Genomic DNA, 17157 nt, shown 5'->3' on the forward strand with positions numbered 1-17157 from the left:
ATGATAGATTTCTTAAAATTTCTTAAATAAGTGTTCCTTAATTGAGCAACTTGAGAACTATAATCTATGCACAGACAAAGGTTGCAAATTTATGAGAGGTACTAACAGTTTCATAATTAAAGTTTACATGTGGACAGAAGCCAGAGAAATAATGTGAAAGGATTCTACTTGATAGTTATAGAATAATAACGCACCAAAATCAGCCCTTCATTTCAAATCATACTTGCCAATCACAAAGCCCACCAAGCTAGTCCCATTTGTCTACATTTGGACCATATCCCTCTTACCACTTCCTATCCAAGTACTTAACCAAACATGCTTTAATTATTCAAAATCTTCCTCTCTGTGAAGAAGTCCCTCAGATTGCTTTTAACCCTTTCATCTTGTAAAAAAAGAATGTGCCTTTACCCTAACTATATCCCTTATGATTTTATGTATTTCTGTCAGGAGGCCCCTCAATCTCCTACAATCCAGGGAATAAAGTCATAGCCTACCATGCCCTCGAGTCCTAGTAGCATCCTTGTAAGTCTTCTCTCCACTCTTTGCTGATTAATGATGTTTTTCCTGCAACAAGGCAACTAAAATGGCACACAAAATTCTAGTGCCATCTCACCAAGATCTTAACCACTGTTTAATTTTTTTCTTGTGTATCTTGTTTGCAAGATGCTGCTGCAAGTAAGTTCTTTTTCATTATACCTGTGCTTACATGTACTTGTGCATATGCCAATCAACTCAATTTTGAATTTATCATAATGTCCCAGTTCCTAAGCTCAGTGCGCTGACTGATGCATGCCCAAGTGCCAGTTACATTATTCACCATGCACTTTTGTTGATGGACTTGTTAATTTTACTAAAGAGAAGTTGCCTTTTTCAGCACCAGTTTCCAGGCTTACCACTTTATTAGAACTTGAACACTTGTAGTATTGTACATTGCTTAACCTACTTTTGCAAATGAAAGTAGAGGGTGAACTTGTGTGTGTGTGTGTGTGTGTATGTGTGTTTGTGTATGCATGCATGCGCATGCATAGCTGTCTGGACACGCACATGAGACTCAGAGTTTCCTACTTCAGCCATGTTAATATCAGAATCAGATTTATTATCACTGACATATGTTGTGAAAAGTGTGTTTCTTTTGCAGCAGCGGTACTGCACAATACATAAAAAATACTATAATTTACAATAAGAAACTTAAGAAAATAAATAAGTAATGCAAAAAGTGAGGTAGCGTTCATGGATTCATGATTCCTTCAGAAATCTGATGGTGGAGAAGATTATACTTATATATTTTTTGTCCTCTAACGAGAGAACCACAATCAGTGATTTCCATAATAGAAATATGGAAAGGAACATAGGGAAGCCCCTATGTTTTGGAAAATTTGTCATGTCACCTCTTATTTACAATTAAATGATATAGATTGCAATATTAGACCTAAATCTAGTAATTTTTCTTAACTTAATGCTCTCTTACAGTCTAAAAAATACATAGGGGAAACTATTTTGGTATATTTAAGGCATATATGTCAAACTCAAGGCCCGTGGGCTAAATCCGGCCCGCGGTGGAATTATCTTTGGCCCGCGAGATAATATCTAATTACTATTAAAGCTGGCCCCAGTAATCGAAGCGCCTATGGCGTATGATATGGCTAATGCTGAGTTTATTCAGGTACCGGGTTTTCAGGGTTTTTAGTGTTTATTCGGCAGTCTTGCTCGGCAGTCTTCTTCATAAGAAACGGAATTTGTAAAGTGAAACACTTTGTAGTTATAGCAGAGACTGAGACACATGAGAGCAGGCTGAAAAAACAGAGGCAACGAAAGCTGTGTTCGCACGCGTCCGACTGATCCGGCCCGCATGAAGCTGCACTTTGCTCAATCCAGCCCATGACCTAAAATGAGTTTGACACCTCTGATTTAAGGGGATGCATCTTGTAAATAAGTATATTCCCCATGTAATCATGAACCCACACATTGAAGCCTCAAGTAGCTCTTTTTGCTATTTCAAGTCTTTTGATTCTCTCTTGCTGTCTACTTCCTCTGCAGCCACTATGAACAACCTGTGTCTATAGACACACCTTCCTACTGGTCACCAACTTCAGAATGTGGCCCTTTACACTGAACAACAATTTTTTGTGAAAGTGCTGTTTCCTCAATTCTTTTATTATGATAGACCACGAGAAGCTGGGTACAAATATAATTTCAAACTATTTGTATCACGTAGGAATTTGGAGAAATAAAAAATTAAATATTATTAAATATAATGTGTTTAACTGTGTAACAGTGCTGATGCTTTGCAATTGTTCAAGTAAGCTAAAAATGTTTTGATGATTTTCATTTGTATTCAGTGACTGAGGCTTCTCGCTTAAACTCCAACAATAATCAGCCAGTACTGATGGATTCCAGTTGCCCTGATACTATCTCTCCATGACCACAGTGTCCTGGTGAAATCTTTCACCATGCTCGTCACCGACAGCACCAAGATTTGTAGGGAATGCAGGAAATGAATCATTGGTGACATGTTACATTTCATGGTTTTGCATGCTTGAAGCATGTTGTCAACCAGCTGCATGTAGTTTGGTGCTCTGTGGTCATCAAGAAAATTTTCAGCAATATCCTTGAATGCCTTCCATGTGACTTTCTCTGATTTTTTTAAAAAATGGTACATGATAGGGAAATTTCCTGGTGATTTTGATCATCAGCGGCCCAAAATTCATAAGATGCACTCAAAAGTATTCAGGAAGCAAAATCTTTGTTGTCCAGTGTAGTTTCATTGTTAACTGTGTTGCAGCACACCTGTTTCTAAAACTGGATTACTTTAACTCTATTACTTTAGTATACTAAAGAATTGCATGATATTTCTACTCTAAAGGTTAGCCGCTAAACCATAAAACTGGCCACAAAATTTAAAGTATTTTAAATATGGCTTACTCAAGAGAATACCTCAAGTAAAATGTATTCATAAACTTTTCATAGCCTTGCGCTAAAGGAAATTAAGTGACTTGCAGTTTCATGTACTAAAATAATTGTTGACTTCCTGTGAGGTGCAGGCACCTTTGCAATAGCATTGCATATTTTAAAATGACTTGATGGTGTACTGTATAATCTTGCCTGCTTTTCCCTTTCACCTCTGGAGCACAATAGATATCAAATGAAGTTTCCATTTTATGTCTTCAAAAGACTTGGACTTGCCAACAATTTTCATCAATATCAGTATCTGATCAATATCAAGTACTTCAGTTCATTAACCAGAACGCATTTTAATATCAAGGACCATTAAATAGTGCACTAATTTCAGATGAGATGTACTGAATTGCATACATCCATGGAAACATTGTATTTCCAAGCACTCTGACCAAACTTGTGATAATACTAAAGGACCCTGTAATTACGGGCATGCTAAATTACAACAAACTGAATTCTCTTTTAATCTAAACTTTTGCTGGTGTCGTTAATGGTATGGTTACATAACCACAAATTTCCTTTCATCTTTGATGATGAGAAGTTTCTGTGCATCCATTTGAAGAACATAATTCCGTGATAAATGTTTGGCATTTTATTCATAAATGTTATTTGCATAATCCTAAAATATATGCAGGAAAATAAACTGAAAGCCTAAAGCCCATCCATCTCCCCGATTTTATTAACTTCTCATAATTGGAAGAATGGAAATTTCTAGGAACAGAAGAAAGATTTATATCATTGACAGATTGCTTTGGAATGAACTTGTGTTCTTTGCAATAGTTCAGTCAATTTATGCATTTTTGTTTTAACAGAATAATAGGCTCAATTCAAATATAACAGCCAGACTAGACGCAGCCTTGGCTCTGCCATCACAGCATGGAGTGAACCTGCCCTGTATTGGCTGGTGGCTGCATATTAGATTCAGTACATGCACAGCCAAGTACTGTAGACTCCAATGATCTCATCTGAAATGAGAACCACAGGATTTGCTTGCCCTTGATGCTAAAAACAGAGCAAGGCAGCTTAGTAAGATGAAGTGTCTGATTTACACCAACAAGGCAAGGCTCACGGGAGTACCAATGTCATCAGTTTATTATTTCTTTCATCAGGATGATTTTTTGTTCTGTGAATCTGAAAAGGGGCCTGCCCCTGGTTCACACCACTGACGAACCAGCAGATGATGTCAAGGCTTCCTTTTCCGAAGTCACTTTTCAGCTTAAACCACAGTGCGCATGGACATGCATTCCTATCAAATTAATCCCTAAAATAATGTGTCTGCGTCTGGTTGGTCATTCTCCTTGAAAAGTTCTCCCATTCCTTCAACATTTTCTTACCTAAATTAAAAAGCATTCCTTTACAGGCTTCCCTTCCAACAAATGTGCTGATCTAGGATGTATTCAACTGAGGCTATCCAATCACCTTCTTTTACAGCCTTTCATGCCAGCTAAACCTGTCTGATGCTTCCACAACCACTTCTCCACCCCTTAACCCACCACACACTAGTGTACTGAAGAATGAATTCATTAATCTGCTTTCTAACAGTGAGTGATCACCTTAGTCATTTTTGTTGTGATCACAATACCCTGTCAGACATTGGTGGTGTAGAATGCTGCAAATCCAATTCACTGGATTATTGGCAAACAATAGGTGTGGATGATGGGGGGGGGGGTGTTGATTATGTCCTCTGTCATAGCGAGGACTATGCCTCAAGCCACAGTGTCTTGATTGCAGCTGCCTGGGGGAAACATTGGATTCCGCCTGTGCTGGACTCAGTGTTGCCCCCCAGTGTTCACTTGGCAGAAGACATGATGTGTTGAGTTCTACTGCAGACTACTGGAACATTCATGAACTCAGGGTCTTGGGCTATTTTTTTGTATGACTGTATTTTACTGCTATCTTACATGTGCTTGCTGCATTGTATGTGCCTTGCGCTGTATATGACTGTGTTTTGCACTTTGGCCCCGGAGTAACGCTGTTTCATTTGGCCTTATTCCTGGTTATTCAAGCATGGTTGAATGGCAGTTAAACTTGAATTTAAACATGAATGAAAATAAACAATCTTGAATCTTGAATCTTTAATCTCTAACTTCTGAAGTATTTTCCTTATTCTTTTTCCTTCCTGTTGTTAGCTGTTAAGCCCCTCTTCAAATCTACTGATATAATTCTCTACAAGTACCAACTGTTGACCATTCTTTGCAAGTTATATTGCCTCGTATCCAAACTCCACTCCCTCTTCAAAATCTCTCTAGAAGTATTGTGGCCTCTCAGATCTCTGCTCGTTCTTCCCATTAATATTCTTCCAAGATTTCTACCCGTTTGAAATGCAGCTAATTATTGTTGAGTTGGTTTCTTTTTCAAAGTCAACAAATGGCTTCTTTGTGATGATAAAATGTTATCATTTGTCACCCCTTTCCCCTACCCCATTTTGCCCCAACCTATCATCCCAAACTTTTGGCAAGTTGTAGGTTGTGGTATATTCCTCAACATCATTTTAATTGTCCATCATCTGAGTGTTGTGGGACTTTAGATGTATGGTTCCATTCTCAATCAGTAGAAGGATAAAGGTCACATGCAAAGGATGCCCTTGTACTTTTGGTTTGATATTGTTCAAGGATCTTCTCCACAATGGCTTCTTTCTATTTTTGCTTGTTAGCAGCAGAATTAGGACATATTGGTCCAATCAAGCCTGCTCCGTCAGTTTATCATGACTGATCCATTTTTCTTCTCAGTCCCAATCTCCTTCCTTCTTGCTGTATCCTTTCATGCCTTGAGCAATCAAGAATCTATCAACCTCTGCCTTACAAATACCCAATAACTTGCTAGAATAACACTAGAAATTCCACAGGCACCTAAATTTCACAAATTTAGCACTCTGGCTAAAGAAGTTCCTCATCTCCTTTCTTAAAGGATGCCCCTCTATTCTAAGGTTGTGTCCTCTACTCTTAGAAACCCCTACCATAGAAAACATCCTCTCCACATCCACTCTATCAATGCCTTTCAACATTTGATAGGTTTAAAAGAGGTCAACCCTCATTCCTCTGAATTCCGATTAGTGGAGGTCTAGAGCCTCCTCATTTGACGAGCCTTTCAATCCTGGAATCATTTTTGTGAACCTCCTTTGAACCCTCTCTAATAAGCACACCTTTCTTGGATAAGGAGCCTAAAACTGCTCACAGTACTCCAAGTGAGGTTTCACCAGTGCTTTATAAAGCCTCAACATTACATACTTTTATATTCTAGTTCTCTTGAAATGAATGCTAACATTGCATTTGCCTCCCTCACCACAGACTCAACCTTTAGGGAATCCTACACAAAGACTCCCAAGCCCTTTGCGCCTCAGATTCTTGAATTTTCTCTCCGTCTAGAAAATTGTCTACCCTTTCATTTCTTCTATCAAAGTGCATGACCATACATTTCCTGACACTGTATTCCATCTGCCACTTCTTTGCCAAATCTATCCAAATCCTTCTGAAGTCTTTCTGCTTCCTCCAGAACTACCTCTCTCTACCTATCTTCATATTGTCTACAAACTTTCCAATAAAGCCATCAATTGCAGCATTAACTTGTGCCTTTTTGAGCCTAGCTTAACTGTGTTAAATTCCATATGAATATTGATGATGCTCACTCATTCTTTCAACTAATTCTATATTGACACATTTCCAGAGAGCAGACATGTCTTCTAACTAATACCAAAAGCCATTGTCCTGTTTTCCATCATGATCTCCATTCCTGAGAAATTGATTCCATTCTTTTCCCCAGCAACTGCCCAAGCTAAATCATAATGCTTACTACCCAGTTGTTGTAAACTATTCTCAAGTAGGTTTCGAATCCCAGAATTGTGTCACAATTACTATTGGATAATTCCAATTTTGCTTAGTTTGACTCTGTCCTGTTTTGGCAATACCTGAAATAATCTTCATGCTACTGTTATCTCTGTACTCCCAATACATTGTTTCCCCTTCATATATTTGAAAATTTACATTTCTGCAACATATCTGGAACTAGATCTCTTCACCCATTTTCCATGTACTTGTCGACTTGCATTAGCCCCTAGACTTAATAGCCTCATCTGTTTACAATTCCTTCCTTTCCCCGTAATCCTTATCAGACCTGCATTCCTTCCATTCCACTCCTGAGCATCTAAATGTCCCAACTAATTGTCACTCAATAAGAAAAATCCAGATTTTTGTCATTAAACTTTGGAATTCCCTTAATAGGAGATTACAGGTAATTCCAGAGTTTAGCTACAAATGCCCTAAACCCTGGATATTCCTAAAATCTCCTTTTAGTGCTTGCTTTTAACCTTTGGCCAGAATTATGGTCATTTACCCTAATACATCTTTAAGACATCATCATTTAATTTTGTAAAGCTTTTTAAGAATCCTTTGGTGCAGGCTGATAACATTGGTTAATTCTGAATAAAATCCAGTCTTCCTACTTTAAAAGGAAGGATTATATTTATAAAATCATTTTTAAAAAGTTAACTTTATTTGTTCAATGCACATCCAAACAGTGAAATGTGTCTTTGCATCAACAGTCCAAGGATTGTGTTGGGGCGATCCACAAGCATCAGCATGCTTCTCTGCCAGCATAGTTGCTACAACTCACTAACCCTAAGCCTAACCCTAACCCGTACATATTTGGAATGTGAGAGGAAACCGGAGCAGCCGGATGAGATCCTCACTGTCACGGGGAGAATGTACAAACTCCTTACAGACTGCTTGTTGTGGGAGGACCGTACCAGAGGGACAGAAGTGAGGTTTCACTGGTGTGCCCAAAGGTTCACTGACGAAATGCAATGTTCTGACCTTAATCCTGAGGATATCTGGCCCAGGACTGCTGAAAGCAGAGAAGGAGTGTTCGTGATGGTATTGAGAATTTGGAGGTGGTCCATCTGGAATAGAAATCCTACATAAGTGCTGGAAGAAGCACACCTCTCACAATCCCCCTTCCCAATCAGTCACCACCTTCCCAGTCTGTGGTTCACGGACTAGTTTCCTTAACTAAGTCAGAATGCACAAATCTGGAATGGAGACAAGTCATCTTTGACTTTGGGGAACTGCTCAACAGGAACACAGTGGCTGTGATTTGAGCCTTCTGACTGACACACCAAACTCTTATTATAAAGCTAGTTAAATTTATTAATCTGGCAATCAGTGGTTAAACTTAAATAATATAAAATTTTGCCATGAGGATTCTTCAGAAGTCTTTGATTTAATAATTGTCAGCAATATAATGGTGACAGCTCTATCTATAGGATAAATGAGCATTGTAAATGCCATCCACTTTGATCTCTCAATTGATCACTTCATTATTCCTTATTTAGATTGCACAATTTAGTACAGTGTACTGGTTTCAATATCATGGCTTAATATGCAAGAAAGCCTATGTTAATTCATCTTAGTTCCCCTTGTGCAGTCACTTTATTGGATGTTTTTATTATTTGTCATTCTATAATCTGATCTACATTGAAAGCATTCTTATACATCGGTTCTGATATCCTCGAGCTAAGCCTGTTGGCAATCAGAAGACGCTAGTGCACTGGGTTAAAAACTTTTAGGCACTGGAAAATAAAACACTTGACTCTTGCAATGCAGCTTCAATTGTAGAACTATTTAATTTTGCTTTGAATAACCCACTTGTGATTTTTCATGAAAGTATCTTCCAGTAAACTGGAGTTTAGTATCATTATCCTCACACTATATTTTCCATATAGTTGTCATTCTGCTTTGAGGCTAAAGGGGATCAAAATTAAATCAAGGTAAAAGCTTCCGTAGCATTGTATTCTAATGTTGTGGTGAAGCTTTCTTTTTAAACTCCTAACAAAAATTAAATTTGAACAATTTGTTTTAAATGATTATCAATCGAATTGCAATGTACAGATGTATATTTAAGGAACACAGTTGCCGTCTTCTGGTAGGTTATTTTAAGCTTATGAATGTAGTCACGTGCTCAGTTTTTAAGCCACAAGCTGACAATACTGCTTCAGTGTGTGGTACAAACATATGATCAGCACATGGTAATGTGGTAATATGGTGCATTCATGATTGCACAGACTGAAGAAATTATATCAGGCATGCACTTGTAGAAAAGCAACTCTTGATACGATAAACTGTATGCTGTGGATACAACTAAATGCTGTTTGTTGTACTAATGGACAGAGTCAGAATTTCAGGTACGTTATAGAACTTCTATTTTAATTTTTTTTGTGCTTACTGCGAACTGTGTAAACTGTTCCACTTGAGGTTTGCAACTTTTCTGGCCAAGATTCCTTTTCCTGAGCAGACAGTGTCTGTCTTTCATTTAGCCTTCCTACTAGAATTATCGAGGCTGTGAGTCTACAAAGAAAAAGATGTACTTTTTATTGGAATAATAAAGCATTTTTTGTAACAGTCTTGTGCTTCTAATCAGTAAATATCTCTCATCAACAATCACAAGTTAAATCTCGAAGTGTCCCTCTTTCTAAACTGTAATGATTTAGAGTGGGGGCAGAGAGGAATGTGTTGCTCATAATTCTGTCTCTGATCCAGTACTGCAATTTGTAATCTTAAAGTTACTGTTCAAAGAAAATAGCCATAAAGTGCCTTTTATTCTGTAGTAACTGACTTTTTTTATTTAACAAAAAAGTAGATATATGGTTTGTACCACAATTGGAAGGGTGCTCCTTATATGGAAGGACGAATGCTGACAGTAGCCAGTAGAAGATCCAGCTGCAGTTCTTTGGAAAATCTTTAATGTGAGCTTTTTCATAAAAGAAATCCAGTTTGTTGGCACTTCTTCCCTGTCATCGACTGACATTTTCTTGTTAGGTTTTGAATGTTATTATGGTCTGCAAAGCATTAAAAATCCTGATTTCTTAAACTTGACATAGGGAGGTCAGTATCCAACCTTTAATATAATTTAATGTTAAGCTATTCTACAGATATTAATTAGCAGTCATGCAAATGCTTTTTGAATACAACTGAAAATGCTTCACATGATTTAACATTTTGCCAAGAAATTTGATAGCTCTTTGGAATGAATGTTCTTTTTAATATTGAAAGGAGTAGGAGATGGTGATTCCATTTTAAGGTCATTGTATGAATGAAAAGTTCTAATATGATTAAGAACTTTGAAGGAGAAGTTTTGATGAAGTATTAGCAGCTGTAACATTGAAATTAATTCTATTAATCAACAGCTTCCTTGCTTCTGGTCATCATCATTTCCTTTGTTCTTACACTACCATGTTCCCTTTATCTTTCCCTAAAAGTTACAGGTCATAAAAATTGATTTAGATGAAAATTATTAATATTGTTTTGTGATGAAAAGGAACGTCTTTCCTGGATGTAATCTCAAAAAATGGAATTGACCATATAATTACAGTATATTCTGCGAGAGTCATTTAATAGACCAATGATTATTCTTGGTGAATCATCCATCTATTGCTGAGCATCACGCCCATGGATTGTCTTGAGCAAAGAGCAAAAAAACAAAGCTGTCACCTCATATTTCCCAACGGATTCGGAAAATGAGGTCATTTTCCTGTTCTACTCTCCTGGGATTCAATTTTTTTTCCCTTGTATACTTTTAAGGTCACAACTGACCTTCACAGTATAGGGAGAGTTGTTTTCAACTTGAAAGCCTGTTATTCATAATGCCTAATTTAATTAAGAAATTTTGAGATTTCAGTAACAAAAAAAATGTATTGAATTATAGTGCTAATGTTAATTTGAAGGAAGTGTGATGGTTGATTGGTGCTTGTCTTCAGATGTAGGAACTAAACAGAATTTTCAGTCTTAAGGACCATTTCCCCAATGCAATTGATTGAAGCAACTAAAGTGATTTGCTCTATTGTCCTGCTTCGGTTGCTTTTTATTGCATGAATGGATGCTAACATTCTGCTAATAAGGCATGCTGATAGTACCAAAGAAGGTCACTCTCTTGAATATTAGTGTCTATTAAAGGCTTAGATATTACCCTTATACAGCATACCATTGTTCCAAACCAATGTAAAATAATTTAGCTTTTATATATTAAAAAATCCTTTGTATAGTTATTCTAAGGCAATTTCAGGTTATACCACCAATATGATTACCAGCTATTGATGAACATTAATGCTAATGAGTCCAAAAACTTTAATGAATTGCATTGTCATACAGTTCCATGGCAATGGTTGGTAATGAAATCCATTTAGATTACTTCAATCAGTAGTAAATTATGCAATTAGCCGCCTCGTGCAAATTTAAGATTGAGCGGTAAGAAAATAATAGACAGTTGTTCACTGCTGCTGATTAATGAGGCTGTTTCTTCCTGTATGTTGTTGACCTTTAATGTTGCTTGATCTGAACTCAACCAGACAAGGAGAAGGCAAGCTCCTGTGACAGGTGCACAGTGTGCCCTGCCAGGGATAGTGGTAGGGGCAGATAGATCAGGGACATTGAAGAAACTCATAGTCGCATGCATGATAGAAAAATGGAGGGCTATGTAGGAGAGGAGGGTTAGATTGATGTTAGAGGAGGTTAAAAGATTGGCACAACATCATGGGGTCGAAGTGCCTGTTCTGTGCTGCAGTGTTCTATGTTCATTTTATCAGTCCTGATCTTTTGCTTTAAAAATGGAAGCTCAGGATAATTGGCGAGCGTAGGATTTTCCCTTTTAAAATATGCTGTGTCTGATGCTGAACTTTTGATCAATTGTAAGCCGCAGGATATTGAAGTAAGTTTAGGAGCGTGTCGGTGTAATTGGAAGTGAAGGACAGATCAACTGTCACTGCCTGAATGTTGTCTCGGATTCAAACAGACTGCTTCTTCTTAAGAGGAATCGTGGTTGTAATTGAATATTACACAGTCATCAACAAATATGTGCACTTCCGAACTTCAGATAGAGAGAAACAGCCTATGATTGTGCCTTAGGATATTGGCTGAACAAATTCCTGTAAGATGTCTTGGAACTGAGATTATTTAGCTCTATTATTCTTTTGGCAATAAAGAGCTTTGTCCTTAATCCCCAATGGCTTCCATTTTACCAGGAATTCTTGATGCATCACTCCATGAAAATACTCCTTTTATCAAGAATTGTTAAGAGAGTCAAGAGCTTTTACACCTATTCTTTCCTGGAAGTCAGACTTTGTTGATATTTGAACCTAGAACATTCCTGTTAGAGCCCAAACAAAACACTGGTGAGTGGATGTTGATAACACTGACCAGACCTTCCATCACTTTGGGTAGATGTAATTGTAATTCATGGATGTGCAACATAGAAATGGGTTCTTCAGCCCACCAAATGTTTACTTACACTAAGCCAACAAAAGCTATTTCACTTCCCCAGATTCCCACAACCACACACTCTGGGCAAGTAACCATGGTCAATTGATCTAACTATCTGCATGCTTGTGGGGTGCTAAAGAAAATGGAGCTGATGTAGATGAGTATTTGATGACTTCTGTGGACACAGTGGATCAAATAGCCGGGTTCTACTCTCTGTGATTCTGACTCGATGATTAAACCATTAGTAAATATTTCTGTGAGTTTGAATTCACATTGCTTTTACAACTGCAATGTGTAGCAATTGGGAACTGAAATATCAATAGACAACACAACTTATTTTGATAATTTTGGCAAATGAGCTGTTGCAATAGTGAAGTTAACTGGCATATTAAGAAATCAGCATTATGAAAGACTAAGAGATTGTGTAGTTTGCTTTTTGTTTTGCATGTGTGTGTGTCCATATTAGAGGATTACACCAAGTCATGCAATGCCTTGTTATAGCTCAGTCATGCAGACAGAATTTCATTCTCTGTACCTGTATTCTTTTTGATGGACATTATGTTGCTCATCTTGCACAGGATACTGGGACAATCTGAGAAACAGTCCACTCTTTAGAATTAGTTATGCTGGGATTAATTATGCTGTGGAGCCAAGCCAGAACCTATAGCCTAAATGCTCAGAATGGGAGATAGTTAAGAAAATACAGATTCAATGAATACTTTTGCCAGTAAAGGCTTTTCTTCACAGCTTTTAAAAAAAAATTGATTCCTAACTTAGATCTGTATGAACATTTGAATAATTGTCTTCATGTACTGAAACGTTTAGATACTTAATGATTCCTGTATGAAGCCAATATGACCTGAAACAGCTTTTCTTCAGCTGAATGCAAAGTGTCAGAGGTCACTGCTGTGACCACAGAGTGGTACAAAGAGCACTTTATGATTTTCTTAAACTGTAATGATCACCCTAGCAACCAAAGCATGCAGGGAATTCTATGTAGTTTTGAATGTATTTTCATTATGCTGACACTGACCGTTACTTCTTAACCATTAACAACCATAATAAAATAATTCATTCTGTGGTAAGTGTCTCCAACTAAATGCTGTTAATCATATTCACTATAAAATGTGTAATTATTCTTTTAGAGAAAAAAAATACATGGAGGAGGCATTTAGAACTTGATCTGATGAATTTTGTCACTCGCTTGATAATACTTTATCTCATTCTAACATAACCATCCATGTGCAGATGGGAGGCTTCTCGTCAATTAAGTAGGTGGTCAGGCATTGTTGTGTGAACCCCTGACACTGTATAGGTTATCAAATTGAAAATTGTGCTTGGCAAAACTAAATACCCAAACAATAGCCATGGGACAGTTTAAGTTTCCATACAGATATTCATCCAGATGATCCAATTATGCTTTTCTTAAACTGTCACCCTGAGTTTTCCTTCATATACCGCCTAGTTCCTAGTGTAGTTATTGGTGAGTTTGTTCATTTCTCTTCCGTTCTGTACAAAGTCATTTGAAATAATTATGTATGTTAAATATCTAATGATTACTTCATAAACCTGCTGAAGTCTGCAGTGAAGGGTCCTGGAGACTGTCAGGTCACAAGCTTTTTAGATTTTTGTTTGCAGAAAGATATTTCTCCTGAAGTGTTTTGTCAGTAAGGTATTTTAATGGAGAAATGTGTCTCCTGAATGTGGGAGTGTAAAGTTACTTGTCAATAAACACCTCTCTGCAGATCCATCCTTGTCAGCACACATCGTGGCTGAAATGCCAATATAAACTTGCCGTACTGAACTGTTGCAGTCATTTAAAAGAACATCTTAGGTGGTTCATTGATTTACTTCCACTCCAGTTTTATGGGTTCTGAGGTGCTGATGAGACCAACCCCAAAACCATAGGTCACAGATGGTGACCTACAGCATTGGCAAGTGAACAGGTAGGTGGGACATACGTGAGCTTGCACTCAATGTCAGTAAGACAGAAGAGCTGATTGTGGACTTCAGGAAGGGTAAGACAAAGGAACACATATCAATCCTCATAATAGGATCAGAAGTGGAGAGACTGAGCAGTTTCAAATTCCTGGGGGTCAAGATCTCTGAGGACCTCCCAAAATATTGATGCAGTTATAAAGAAGGCAAGACAGCGACTATACTTCGTTAGGAGTTTGAAGAGATTTGGCATGTCAACAAATACACTCAAAAACTTCTATAGATGTACCATTGAGAGCATTCTGACAGGCTGCATCACTGTCTGCTATGGGGGGGGGGGGGGGGCAGCTACTGCACAGGACCAAAAGAAGCTTCAGAAGGTTGTAAATTTAGTCGGCTTGGATACTAGCCTACAAAGTACACAGGACATCTTTAGGGAGCGGTGTCTCAGAAAGGCAGCGTCCATTATTAAGGATCTCCAGCACCCAGGGCATGTCCTTTTCTCACTGTTACCATCAGGTAGGAGATACAGAAGCCTGAAGGCACACACTCAGTGATTCAGGAACAGCTTCTTCCCATCTCCCATCTGTTTCCTAAATGGTCGTTGAACCCGTGAACACTACCTCACCTTTTGTAATATACGATTATTTCTGTTTTTTGCACAATTTTAATCTATTCAGTATACGAATACTGTAAATTGATTTACTTTTATTATTTCTTCTTGTAAATTATGTATTGCATTGAACTGCTGCTGCTAAGTTAACAAATTTCATGATACATGCCAGTAATAATAAATCTGATTCTGATCCACGCCTACTGTTTATGCAGAACCACGTGTGACTGGATTCATAACCACTATGCTGCAAAATGACAAGCAAATATAAATTTAGCATATCTTTGTTCATCAGCTCAACTGACTCAAGAATCCCAAATGTTCCAATCCCAAGTGCAGCAAAAACCCTAGGGAGTTGGGACAGTTATTTCATCAAGGAAGGCTCAAGCACATCTTTCTTTCCTTTCCTCTGTCCTCCCAGTAGGCTTATCATGGCAGTCCATTTAGCAACTACATGTCTGGGCAATGGCAAACAAAATGCCATTTGAAAAAAATCTGTAAGCTTTGTGGTTGGAGGGTGTGACTCAACCAATGTGGTCATAGGGCACTAAAAATAATATTTATTGTTACTTGCTTAGCTATGTTACTTGAATGAGCTGAATGATAACTGGAACAGAAAGGGCCCAAAATGAAACAGATTGGCAAAAACATTCCCTGTGCAATCTCCATCAGCACAGGAGTACCACAGGATGTGTGCTTAGCCCTCTGCTCCACTCACTTTACACCTATGACTGTGTGGCTAAATACAGCTCCAACACCTTGCACAAGTTTGCTGATGACACCACTGATGAGGGCCGTATCAAAGGTGGTGATGAATCAGCATACAGGAGGGAGATTGAAAATCTAGCTGAGTGGTGTCAACATAACAATGTCGATAAGACCAAGGGACTGATTGTAAGCTTCAGGAGAGGGAAACCAGAGGTCCATGAGCCAGTACTCATCAGAGGATCAGAGTGAGGGTCAGAAACTTTAAATTCCTGGGTGTCACCATCTCAGAGGACCTGTCCTGGACCCATCATATAAATATAATTGTGAGAAAAGCTCAACAGTGTCTCTGCTTCTTCAGGAGTCTGTGGAGAAACGGCATGCCATCAAAAACCTTGGCAAACTTCTATAGATGTGTGGTGGAAAGTGTGCTGACTGGCTGCATTATGGCCTGGTACGGGAACATCAATGCCTTTGAGTGGAAAATCCTACAAAAGGTAGTGGATTTGGCCCAGTACATCACAAGTTAATCCCTCCCAATGACTGGGCACATCTACATGAAACAGTGCCATAAAAAAGTAGCATCCATCATTAAATATCCACACTATCCAGGCCATGCTCCTTTCCAGCTGCTTCTATTAGGTAGATGGTACAAGTGCCTCAGGACTCACACCATGGGGTTTAAGAACAGTTACTCACCCTCAACCATCAGCCTCTTGAACAAAAGGGGAGAACTACACTCATTCTATTTCTAGTGTCCCCATAACCAATAGTCTCACTTTAAGGACTCTTTGGCTTGTTATTTCACACCTGTTATTTATTGCTATTTATTTATATTTGCATTTGCAGCTTATTGTTCATTGATCCTGTTTACAGTTACTGTTCTACAGACTTGCTAATTATGCCTTGCAGGGAAAAGAATCTCAAGGTTTTATGTGGCAATATGTATGTAGTCTGATAATAACATTTACTTTGAACCTTGAAAATTGAGATGCAGTCCTTAAGTTAACATAAACAAAATTCACTTGTTAAGGTGACTAGGTGTGACTTAACATGAAGATAACCAACAATTTAGTCGTCTATCTTCAGTGTAAGTTACAGATCACATTCTCACATCATTTTTATTAAATTATAGTTCAACTATCGACCTCTTTATTTATTCTTAAACATTGCTTTGACATTAGGGTCATCAAGTTTTCATTTGCAGATAATGGTTAAGGTCAGTAGTGTTTCTAATGAACAAGTCTCCTAATTGACTTGAAGCTGAGAAAATTTTAAATTTTCGTTCTCATGCTAGTGTTGAAATGTGCAGCACATTAGAAGTTTCCTAACTCCTGGATCATTTGGTTTCCATTTCTATCACTGGAATTCATTAGTAGGTGCCGAATTGTTTGATCTGTTGATTCTTCAGCCAGTTGAACTTATGAACAAAGATGCACTAAATTTACACGTACTTGTAATTTCTGACCAGTCCAAATTACATGACACATCATTTATAATGGAAAACTGCAGATACGGGAAATCCACAGTAACACACACACAATGCTGGAGGAACTCGAAGGTTTAGGCAGTATCTATGCAGAGGAATTAACAATTGACGTTTCAGGCCAAGAGCCTTCAGGGCATCCTCATGTGAATGTTGTTTAATGATTGAATAATGTTTACAAATTGCATTTGTTCACTTACAGAATCATCATTGAA

The 17157-nt window shown here is 37.9% G+C and overlaps 1 protein-coding gene across 5 annotated transcripts in view; it reads left to right on the forward strand.

Moving 5' to 3' along the window:
* The window catches only part of LOC140714630 (septin-9-like), a 307344-nt gene that overhangs the window by 63270 nt on the left and 226917 nt on the right, over positions 1–17157 (forward strand). Inside the window, exon 1 of one of the 5 annotated variants that reach the window (XM_073025986.1) lies at positions 8963–9130. The exons of the other annotated variants lie outside the window; for them this stretch is intronic. Within the exon in view, the coding sequence (XP_072882087.1) occupies positions 9091–9130 (40 nt within the window). The 5' untranslated portion in view covers positions 8963–9090. Of the gene's footprint in view, positions 1–8962; positions 9131–17157 lie in introns of those variants that run through there. 5 annotated transcript variants of the gene reach the window in all.

The sequence above is a fragment of the Hemitrygon akajei genome, chromosome 22 (assembly GCF_048418815.1).
Source record: "Hemitrygon akajei chromosome 22, sHemAka1.3, whole genome shotgun sequence".
NCBI lineage: Eukaryota > Metazoa > Chordata > Chondrichthyes > Myliobatiformes > Dasyatidae > Hemitrygon > Hemitrygon akajei.